Source organism: Apium graveolens, chromosome 6, assembly GCF_009905375.1.
Source record: "Apium graveolens cultivar Ventura chromosome 6, ASM990537v1, whole genome shotgun sequence".
Lineage (NCBI taxonomy): Eukaryota > Viridiplantae > Streptophyta > Magnoliopsida > Apiales > Apiaceae > Apium > Apium graveolens.
This window is the reverse complement of record NC_133652.1, coordinates 13,393,285-13,405,396: the sequence shown is the minus strand read 5'-3', so window position 1 is coordinate 13,405,396 and position 12,112 is coordinate 13,393,285. Positions and strand designations below refer to the sequence as shown.

At 32.7% G+C, this 12,112-nt stretch overlaps 1 protein-coding gene across 1 annotated transcript; it reads left to right on the top strand.

The window, feature by feature from the left end:
* The first annotated feature begins 1,754 nt into the window (after positions 1-1,754).
* LOC141667911 (uncharacterized) lies at positions 1,755-11,283 on the top strand. Its single transcript, XM_074474556.1, has 5 exons — positions 1,755-1,883; positions 2,320-3,288; positions 3,988-4,110; positions 4,228-4,362; positions 10,852-11,283. The coding sequence occupies exons 1-5, from the start codon at positions 1,845-1,847 to the stop codon at positions 10,990-10,992; spliced, it is 1,407 nt and encodes a 468-aa protein (XP_074330657.1). The 5' UTR covers positions 1,755-1,844; the 3' UTR covers positions 10,993-11,283.
* Positions 11,284-12,112: the final 829 nt, after the last annotated feature.

Genomic DNA, 12,112 nt, shown 5'->3' with positions numbered 1-12,112 from the left:
GAAAAATAGAAAAAAACGTGCCATTATTCTGTACTACATAAACAACAAAACAAAGATAAAAGTAAGTAAAACAGAATTAAAATGTAAAAGTCAACATAATATATATATATATATATATATATATATATAAAGTACAAACTTGGCTGGAAAACAATTAAACAAAAGGCTTATTCGCTATGAACCGCCGAACCGTGTAACTCGCCTAATTCGCAGGCCGTACGCGGATTAGATCTTTCAGTAACCGGCTCGGCACGACAGAGACCATTTAATTACACGGGACGTTACACGGGACGTTCACATGTTCTATTATAAGTAAAGCGGCCCGTTAAAAATTTGGCCCGACCTGCATGAACCGTTCGTTTTGCCGGTTCTAATAAATGACATATATTTATTAGCTAATTATATATAAAAACAGTGACGAAATCAGAATTTATAAAATATATTCAGACCTAAAATGTTCTTATCCACTTGTCAAAAAATCTACCATGATCAAAACATTTTCTAATACCAACTGCAGCAGTTCAATCTAAAGCATTTAAAAGTGGGAATGTTGGATTTGGATACATTCATGAATGAGGTTCAACTTTAGACATTGACATTTCAGGACCTCTCTCGGCCCTTGGGCTTATAGACTGCGGAAAAGCCCAAAATTCTACTCACATTTTAAGGATGTCTTTCGACTTTGTTTTTTTGGGGAAAATAGAGCAAAATATCTAGAATTTTGAAGATAAAAAAAATTTATTTTTCAAAACCGATTCTATCGATTTATTTACATAATGAATTCGATTTAACCGGGAACGATCTGGATATTTAAATTATTTACTACTAATAATCAGTATTACTTTTAAGTTATTTACTACTAATAATTAGTATTTACTTTTGAATGAAATATGTTTAACTGATAAAAAGGTTTACACCAAATTGCATTTATGATTTCAAATAAATTTTGATAAATCTTTGTTAAAATGTCACATATTTTAACAATATAAATGAAAAATAAAATTATTGTATATTTATTTACTAAATAATAAATTTTTAGATGTACATGTATTAGAAAGTTATATTGATCGAATACCTTGTAGATCATGTATATATTGTAATCAAAATACTAAAAAAATATAATATTATTTTGTGAAGTATCAGTAATTCATTAAAATTGTTAAAAATCGCTTAAGTTTAATAAATATGATGTGCATGTTCTCCAAAATATGCATGTTTTGTAAAAGAAATATTTTATAATATTATACGTGCAATACATATATGATAATTAATATTTTAGATAAAATAATAATTTTTGTAAAGTATAATTTATAAAATAATACGTTTTACAATCTTTTATGCATTATTTTACTTACAAAAATGATCTCCGAGATCTTAAAAAAAGTGGTCTATATAAAATTTAACTCATGCATATGAAATACACTTAATGAATCGAGTAGTGCTAAGTTTTCTAAATAATTTTCTCATTTTTTTTAAATAACTTGACATGATACGTGATAACATTTAATTTATTAACACATATATACACGTGAAATTTATATTATTATTACGAATCTTACAAACCATTCAAAGGATATATCCGAAATTCAAGGAATTTTTTGGTAAAAGATTTACTATATATTATTTCTCAAATTCAAGGAAATTTTTTGGATAAAAATTTGAAAAACCTAGAATTATCGTTAACAAAGAAAAGAAGAAAAAGGTTAAAAAGAACCCAGTACAGTTACGAAAGTTTTGGACTTGACCAATCCAATTTTAGTGTACTAGACAAACTTAGGTGGGCTCAAGACAAAATATCCAAACACTGTCTTAGTTTCTGTTCTGAAACACCCTCGTACGTATGTATGGTTCTCTTCGTTGACCGTACGCGATTCAATCTCCAGGTAATTTCACCTCTTTTTCTCTTCAATTTTGTTCATTTTTTATAAATCTCACCACCCAATTTATTCAATTTTTCTGGGTGTTTCCTATTTTTTATGTACGAGCTTTTGATTTTTTTTAGGGTTTCGAATTTACAATTCTTGTTTTTTAACGCAATTGATTGTTTATATGTAATGTTAATTCATCTCGCTTTAATTGTTGTAGCTTCAGTGAAGTAGGATTGTCAATTGTGTGTTTATGTAGTAGAATTATATGATCAGTTGCAAACAGTATTAATTTAATTTGGGGATATTGGGTATTTTTGATTTTATTTTAGTTTAAAATTTTGGGGTTTTAATCGTGATATGTGGGTTATATTGAAGTTGGGTTTGTTTTATGTTGTGTAGTTTTTTTGTTATTGATTTTGTGTTTTTGTTTTTGTTTCTGTTTACGGTGTAGTCGTGGCAAATGAATGGAAAAGGGAAGACTCTTAGAGCATGTAGTAGGAAGGGGAGTACAGACAATGTTGTTGTAATAGACTTAGATAGTGATAATTGTAGTGATGAAATTTTTGTCGATGCTCCTGAATTTTTACGGGGTTCAAGTTCTAGTGTTCTAAGGAAGGATGGAAAATGTCCAGTTGAAAATGTGATTTGCATTGATGACGACGAGGATGATGACGGAAATGCTGAAAATGATAGTAATTTAGGTAAAGGAAGGTGTGCTCAGCAAAGTAGTAATCCTGTGAAGTTATCGAAGTGCAAACGGACTTACTCGGGTCCTTCTACGAGCAACCGTTATGGTTGGACTACAGACACCGAGAGTTTCTCGTCGTCTGATGATGATTATGATGATGATACTGATTGTGAGCTGGAGTTTGAAGATTCCTCTGGAAAGCTGAAGCGAGATTGGGAAAAGGCTTTTCTACAAAGGCAAAACGATTATAGTAGGGTTGATCAGGATGCTACCAGTTTTGATTCTGATAGTCACCAAGATAATGGAGCAGGAGATGATACTGAGAGGTGTAGTGATGGCTCAGACTCCACAAGTTACACAAGTCATGAGAAAGGAGATAGATCTCCCTCAATTCCAGTGAATAATGGCAAATCCGAAAGTATTTTCTGTGATAATGTTGGGGAAACCTCAACATTGAATGGGGTAAATAATGTGTGTGATGACCAGTCCTTTGTGACTGATCATTCTGGTACATCACCTAATTGTGCCGATAAACAACATAGTGGAATAGACATGAAAACTAATGGAGATGGTTCCCTGGAAGAGATAAATGATGTTGTAAACGGTATATCTGTAATGGAAAAAAGTAATGGTTCTGTGTTTTTTAACCGTGAAATGCACAAGGAAACAGATGAATACAGACGCTCGGTGCAGGCAGAGTTGGAAGCTAGGCAAAGAGAATTACAGATTCAGGTATTATGTTTGTATGGTATTCTGTTACTGCAGTGTAGACCTATGTTGGCTGCTAAGTTTGTTTTTTATTATACTCGGTGCATTTATCTTCTGTATATCTGCATTTCTGTGGCCTTACAGAATTTAGAGGCTGGGTAAAATTATTTTCCTCAAAGTTATCATTATTTTCTTCACATTATCTTGCCTGAACTATTTAAGGTAAGGAAGGCATGGCTTGGTAATGTATATCCAATCAATCTGCAACATAGACGTAGTAGAATAAGATATTGTAAAACAGCTATTAGTGATCATCAAAGGTTGCTTGAATTTTTTTATGAGAGTTGTGTATATCTTGGTGTGTCAGTTTATAGATATATTGTATAGGTCTGGCCTAGAGTCTGAAATCACATACGCGCTTCCTTGCTTGCTTAGATCTACTAGTAAATAAGGTGAAACTTTGCTTACACCCAGAGCTAATTTATGGTTTGCTTGTGAACCAAAAAGATTATGTTCGCGACCTTGTTCAGTTTCCAATTTTCTTCATGAGATTACAGGTCTTTGAGTGCGTGCATACATATTTTGTTTATGCATTTTGTTGGTTTTTCTATTTAATATTTGCATCTTTTATGTTTGAAATTTAGTGCAAGAATAATTTTGAAATATTTACGTCAAGTATGCATACTATCATATGACTCAAAATGCGGTTCTTCCTTTTTTCAGGCCGAAGAAGCACAACAATTAAAGCGGTTGGAGAAAAGGAAAAAATCAGCAGCTATGCGCTTGTTAGATATGGAGAGAAGGCAAAAACTACGTGTGGAAGAAATACGCAAAACCCAAAAGAAGGTCTGCAATGTTATTTTTTTCCTTCCTTATGATTTATTTGTTGTGATAAACTCATGCACATTTTTTCCTGACTTGTGCATTTTGGCTATATTAAATTCGGTTTCATTTCTAAATTAGGACGAGGAGAAGTTGAATCTGAAAGAACAACTACGGACTAAAGTTAGGAAGGACCTTGATAGACTGGAAGCAGCTTGCCATGATATGACATCAATACTGCGTGGTCTAGGAATTAATGTGAATGGCGTAAACGGGGTGAGTGGAAACTTTCGATACAATGCATTACTTGCTAACATAACGCATATAAACCCTTTTTCTAAATTTGGTGTACTTGTACCCAAAATTTCGCAATTAACATGAAAAACACAGTGAAAGTGATTTAGGGCAAATAAAAAATGATGTATGTCAGGATTACGGAGTAATAGTATAGTAGTAGTACTGCTGTAGTATGTGTGTTCAGTATATTGTGGTTAGTAAGGGTAATATAGTCATTTCTGTGTGAAAGGTTGTTATGTTAGTTGTTATATCAGGACATCTATAAATGCCTGTCTGTGTAATGTTTCTCATTATGTTGAATATGAAAATGGAATCAGTTTCCACCAATCTCTTTCTCTCTCTCTCTATAACAACTTTCTCTCTCTAGGGTTTCTAGCTTAAAACTCTTGTTTCTCTCTCATTTCTGCCTAAATCTCTCTGAATTCCTCTGTTTCTCTGCTGTTCTACCTCTGATCTGTTCTTAACTCTCTTCTATTTGCTGTTAATCTCTCATTTGTGCACTTATAAACCCTAAAATACCAAAAATATACATAAAAACACATGTTAAGTCATGGAGAACCTGGAAATGTAATAATTTATCTATCCTTAGTAGCCCAGTACTGTAGCCTAGGCCCTAGTGAATGTACCTCTTCTCTCGGTTCACTTAGAAAATGGTGGAAAGAGGCTATAAATGAAGGATAAAAATAGTCTCTGCTGAGAATCAGCATAAAACACAATTATTCCGCAGTTTTATTTAAAACTATTCATCAATTTATGTAATCCTACCTGTCAGGAACTAAGGTTTCTGATTCGCTAATTTGAATATTTTTAGGTTATTTCTGAGATAACAAGTAAAATAATAGTAATGTAAGGATAGAAGTGATAGAAACACCGCAGTTTTAGCAGAGTTTTAGGGTAGAGATTGAGAATTAGAGAGTTTCAGAGATGTTTTGTAGAAGATAGAATCTAGAGAGAAAAAGCTGTTCGAGAATTAGAGAGAGAAACAGATTTGGCGGAGAAGGGATTTCCATTTTCTGATATTTAAAACATAAACTGAAAATACATTCACAACAATTTACAACTTTTTATAGTGCGCTCCTGACTTCTGAGTAGCTAACTCAGAAATGACTTAATTACCCTAACTAAAATATATTAGTGCTTGCCTGCTGGGTGCTGACACTTCAATTACTATCTTAGTCTTCTATACTTCTACATAGCATTTCTTAATACCACTAGACAAGGTTATCACGGCGCCAAGTCGACCCTCGACGCCCGAGTACCTTCGTGAAGACTAGTCGATAAGTCGCCCGACTAGTCGTAAAAAGTCGGGTTACGAGACTCTTGGGCGACCTTCACGTCAACTAGTCGATGACAAGTCGGGCTTCGAGACTCTCGGCGCCCGAGTACCTTCGCGTCGACTAGTCGCTGACTAGTCGTCGACTAGTCGTCTTCGTGATAACAATGCCACTAGAGTGCTACTGCAGTCCGCAGTCATGACACAACTCTGATTTATGATAAAGATAAGTGTAGATACATATGTACATTGGAGACGGGAAGATAAGGATATGTACACATATATGGCCTAGTATTTATATGGGTAATATTTATGCATGTATATATTGACACTTGCCCAAATGAGAACCTTTCATTATTATGAGAACTGAGATTTAATCCCAGCCACACAATCTTAACCCTAAATTAAATCGCAACCACACAATTTTTATTTTTATTTTACACTTCATCTCTTTCATCCCCCAATCTCATCTCTACCCGCCACACCCACCAACCAACCACCACACCCACGCACCCGCCGCCGCTGCTCCGTCCATCGCTACTCCGGCCGCCATCGACCCCCACCCCCACCAGATCTGCTCTCTCTCTCTCTCCCCACCCTCTTCAGATTTAAAACTCCGATTTTATCCGATGAAACTCCGATCGACCGAACTCAGATCTAAAACTACTACTTTGATTTGATTTTTCTCAAATTTCTATTCCTTTTTTGGTGATTTTATACGGTCTGGGTATTAATTAATGATTTTATAATGTGATGTTTTTAAATATTAGTGATTCCGGTGATGGTGTGTGGTAGTGATGAAGATGGCGTTGTAGTGGTGATGGGTTATGGTATTGTGGTGGTGAAGATTGTAGGTGTTGGTTGAGTGTGTAATAGTGTTGATTGGTGGTGATTAGTGATGATTAATGAAGATCTGGTGGTGATTTATGTTGGTATAGTGGTCGGAGTTGGTGATCATGTTTGGATCTGATGGGCAGAAAGTGGCTGGATGTGGTGATTTTTAGTTCTTGGTGGTCGATTTTTTATTTTCTGGTGGTGATTTTTGGTTTTTCGGTGGTGATTTTTATGTTTGACGGTGGTGATTTTCTGGTGGTCGCCGGAAATGGTGGTCGCCGGAGGTGGTGGTGGGTTGATTTAGAAAGATTGTGATAAAATATTTTAATATTTAAAATCAATGTATGGTGAGAGATTAATATAAGGTATAAAAATGAGTGGCTAAGATTGAGTCTCATATCTCACCATAAAAGGAGTTCTTATTTGAGCGCGACCTTGTATATATTATATACAAAATGAAAACTCCTGTTGAAGACACGGAGGGAATTTCAATACGGAGGAAATGGCGAAGATCTTTAATTAGGGATTCTTTTCTTAAGCGTGCCAAAACTATGTTGACGTGTGATGGAAGGAATTCAGTCTCCCTTCTTTTATGCCAGTATTCTAATGGGGCAGTGTGTATATGCTTCTTAAAATTCCAGTTAGTGGACTAATTGAGGATATAAATCAATTCTAAAGGGCCAAAGATGAAAATGATATCTATACTGGGTATTAGTGCGAGGAAGTTGCCACGGGCAAGGGGGTGTTTGTTTGATATAATTTGGGGGAGGGCAAAAAGAAGTTAAGTAATTTGCATAGAACTTAAGAAATAAGGTAGTAAATTCACATCTCTTGTTTTTTTCTTCCCTAAATGTGAACTATCAAAAATATCATTAGCTATGTAAGAGATATCAAGAAAGGGTTGTTATCAAATTAGTTATTTTTAATGCTTTACATCAGAAAATTTGCGTGATGATTAGAATCATTAGTAATTAGTAGGTGGAATAGTGGAAGTCTTTGAAGGTAAGGTGGTTTTTTGTGAGAGAATTTGGGAGGGAAAGAGATGTTAGATTTGTTGCAGCATGTAACTATAAAAAAATCAGCAAATATTGAGGTCCTGAGATGTAGAACCATGGAAAAAGACGACTTGAAAAACAAGAAAACTAGTAGAAAGGGCTGTGAAATTGTAGAACTAAGTTACTTTTACTAGTAAAAAGTTATTTTTAATGATACTAGCTTAAATCCCATGCGATGCACATGTTCCGTTAATATTTAAATATTATTAAAATTTTATTTATTCAATCATATGATAGTTTTATTATATTTATATAAATATATAATAAATATAGATTTATAATATAAAATAATAAAAGAATTAGAAGAAACCGTTATCGTAGTTTAGTAGGATAAGTTTTGGTCGTAGTTTAACGGGATAAGAAGACTAATTCTAGTAGTTTAACAATTTAGTAGTTTGTAATTGTCTAAAACTATTTATTTTTATTTTTAATAACCAAAATAGAGGGATAACTGTTGAACCGAAATATATCACATTCCGGTTATTATAGTATAGTATAGATACTGTACATCATACGGAGGATTCATATTACGTGTTAATTCAGCCAAATGTCTTATGAGAGCGTACAACCATCTTATCTTTATCAATTTCCTAAGGCGAGGAATGAAGAAATTTATGTTGGTTACTATAACCATATTCATGCTTGCGTTAGTTCTTTGCTCAAGTAGGTATTGCGAGGGTAAATTGTACATTGATTTAGTACTTTAAAAAAGTTGAGAAGTTGTTTTTGTAGAGACCAGCTTGGATTTTATAAAAAGCAGTATTAAGAGCACTTAATAAATGAACAACCAACCATAGATATAATGAGAGCATCATTATATAAAAGAAGAGAGGCGACAAATAACAATCCTACAATCTCATGGCACAAGAAAACATACGTATCTATACTAAACTATAATAACCGGAATGGAGTATAATTTGGTTCAACTTGTTAGTTTGGTTATCCCCTCTTTTGGTTATCACTATTAATCACAACTGTTGGATCTTTCAAATCAAATGGTTAGAACCATTAGATCTAAATACTAAAAACATAAACAATCAGGTTTTCATGTTCGAATCCCACCAAATACATTCTAAACTAAACATGCATAATTAAATCTCATCTAACTACATATTATTTTGATATAAAAGAAATATAAATGGAGACCAGTGCAATGGTTTTAGGCTAGTAAATTGTAAAACACCATATGAGAGTGAATCGCACATTTTTCTCTTTTCTCTTTCTTCTTTCTCCCCCATTTCTTCTCCAAAAATTATGAAATGCTCTGTCTTATAAGTTTTGTACTGCAGTACATTGCTTACACACTTCTGATTTCCACCTTTTTCCCCATGTTTTTTTGACCTCAAATTTTTTTCTTGATTCTGTTATCCACAGATGAACAATACCCAAGCTCTTCTGGCTCAAAAAATCCAAGATTTATTTCATTTTCTTGAGTTTTACAGTCCAGTCTTCTACTCTTGATAATCCAAAAACTTCGCAAGCCATGTTGTCATGTTTGAAGTTGAACCAAGCTGCCCTTGACCTCACTTCAAGTTAAACCAAGCTGTCCTTGACCTCGAGGTGTCACATGCTTGGATGCCGCGGTGTCGTTGATGAAGCTGACCCGACTGAAAAATACTGCCAAGATTCCACTCTTGGACAACCACTTAAATAAACAAATGCACCTACCAGAGCTGTTGATTTTTTATCACCCACCCAAGGAAACCTAGTGCGTCATTACTCTCGGGTTGGCAGCAGTAAAGAATGCAAAGGAAAAGGGGGCAGTAGCAGGCGAAGGATGTAGACGAGACATGTGGGTTTTTGCAGTTTGTTTGAAATCTTATATCCTGATTCCTGAACTTGTTTCATTTAATGCGATTCCGTTGTTTGTAACGGCTTAGGCCTAACTACTCCTGTATTTTACGCAACTGTGCAAGTTTAGGGCTCTAGTCCTTTATATAATAAAATTAATTAGTTGAAATTATAACATACAAAGAAAAACAGGAAAGAGTGAATAAAGCCTAGCACACCTTAAACCCTCAAACTCTCCGACCCCTAACCTCTATATTAAAACATCCCCCTTTCCTAGAGGAAAGTTGGCTATAACTCCTATCTTAGGTCATACTCTCAGCGTTAACGCGTTCAAGTGTACCCTTTAGTGTTGATCTCTCAATTTGCTCCACTGTTTTAGTGGTTTTTGCTTTTTATAAATACTAGCCAATAACCCGTGCGATGCACAGTTGTTTTAAATAACTATAATTATATTTTTTAATTTTAATATTCAATTATTTAAATTTGTTATATATTATTAATTATTTTATTTTAATGATTTTAACATAATCAATAGGGGGAATTATCTTTAATTCGATTTTAACCTTGGTTTAGCCTTCAGTTGTACACATTATTTTGTTTCAGCCTAAAAGACATTATATCGACAAAATTCACGTAATTATATTCAAATTTTAATATGATTTATTTAAGTTCAGATATATTATATAATTTTTTAACCATAATGAAAGTATATATATATTTTTAGTTGGTCTTGTTATTTTTCAATTTTAATTTTTTATCTTGGATTACTATATAAGTTTATTTTAGCTCGAATGGCAGTATATATTATTTTTTGTTTATCCGACCATATTTTACAAATTAACGAATAGTGTCCAGTTTCGTTTTAATAAAATAATATTGTCTCTAGTTTTGTTTTTTATAAAATAATATGGATATTGTAGACATAGAAGAAAACCTTTCATTATATAAGATCTTTATATCAACCAAATTTAAGTAATTATAATTGGTTTGTTTTTTATTATATTTTAGTTCGGGTTGAATATTATTTAATTTTAGCCTGGATGAGTAATATATTATTTATTTTAACTCGATGTCATTATTCAACCAACGAATTAGTTGTATTTAGTTTTAGCCCGAATAATTATTCTAACTATATATTATTTTAAACCGCACCAGTAGTATTTATTATTGTCTTTTAACCCGATATAACAAATCAACTAACTATATATTTTTTTATTTAAACCTGAGTTAGTAGTATAATGTTGTTTAAACATATATGAATAGTGTATATTATTTTCTTCTATCACAGGTTGTCATTCCTACCAACCAATTATTCTAATTCTAATCTTGTTTTAGATCGATTCGATAAGATAACTTTTTTGGCCCGGGTGATAAGTACATGTATTTTTTAAGTTGGCAAACTAAGGGTGACCAAGGACCAACAACCAAACTTTAAATGTTTCGTTTTTAATATAATAGTATAGATATCTATGTAGGTTTGTATGTATAATGTACCAAACTTCATATTTGTTGCAGGTACATCTTGCTTTCAAAAAAGCGTTGCTAACTTTTCACCCAGATCGAGCTTCACAGTCTGACATTCGTGAACAAGTTGAGGCAGAGGAAAAATTTAAGCTTGTTACGCGCATGAAAGAAAAATATTTGTCGACTTTATGATGTTGAACTTGTAAACCACCGGTAAGTGCTATATATTCTCTCATATAGGTCTTTTTTGGTTTAATTGCTTAGTAATTTTTCCTTTGTGGGTTTAATATTATATCATAGAAGCTTGTACTGTATATCTATGCCCCTCACCTAGATTACTCATTCATTGTAAAGCAAATTTGTAAAGTTCCATCTTTTGGTAAAAGAACATCAGCAGTTATTTACCAAAAAAAAGAACATTGATTTTCTTTGCTTGGCAAAATTTCTGGTATTAAGTTTTATACACGTGTTTACTTATCATCTTATCATCGGCTCCATCCGTCCCATTTTGGAATTTATTTTTGGACAGTCTTAAGTTTTATACATCCGTCTACTTATCATCGGCTCCATCATCCTATTTTGGAATTTATTTTTGGACAGTCTACTTTGAAGTTTGTAGGTGACCTGCTTTAGAATATTATAAGATATATTTGAACTATCAGTTATTTGTTATCATTGTAACTCCTTACCCCTTTAAGACTTAGAAAGTAGTTGATTGTCACCATGGCTATGTTTGTTTGGGAAGGGTTATAATTTAGGAAAACTAATCCCCATCATTTATAGTCCTAGGAATTCAATTATCTTATACTATGTGTGTTTTTGATGTATTAATTTTAGAATTAGATTACTATAAAATTTTATTCTATGTTTTAGTTAAAGGGATAATGATGCAATTGGACTATTATCTTAAAAAAAAGTTCAATATTATGTTTGTTTTGATGTATTAATTTTAGAATTAGATTACTTTAAAATTTTATCCTATGTTTTAGTTAAAGGGATAATGATGCAATTGGACTATTATCTTAAAAAAAAAGTTCAATCTTATGTTTGTTTTACATGGGACATGTGATTATAATCCTTTAAATAATACATCCTCCAATCAAAATCAAGTATTAGAAGATATTATAATCATATGCCCGACTCCAACAAAAAAATAAAAATACGAGATAAGATAATTTAAAGGATTTTAATATTTTCATCAACCTTGAAAATATTTTACACAACAAATATAGGATTAGAAATCTTAAATAATTATAAATCTATCCTATATTTAGGACCATAAAACAAACGTATCCCCTTGGTCTTACCCAAG

Coding starts and splice junctions, on each gene's coding strand:
- LOC141667911 (XM_074474556.1), top strand. CDS start 1,845: ATGGTTCTCTTCGTTGACCGTACGCGATTCAATCTCCAG. Junction 4,111..4,227: donor TACGCAAAACCCAAAAGAAG/GTCTGCAATGTT, acceptor TTTCTAAATTAG/GACGAGGAGAAGTTGAATCT. Junction 4,363..10,851: donor ATGTGAATGGCGTAAACGGG/GTGAGTGGAAAC, acceptor TATTTGTTGCAG/GTACATCTTGCTTTCAAAAA.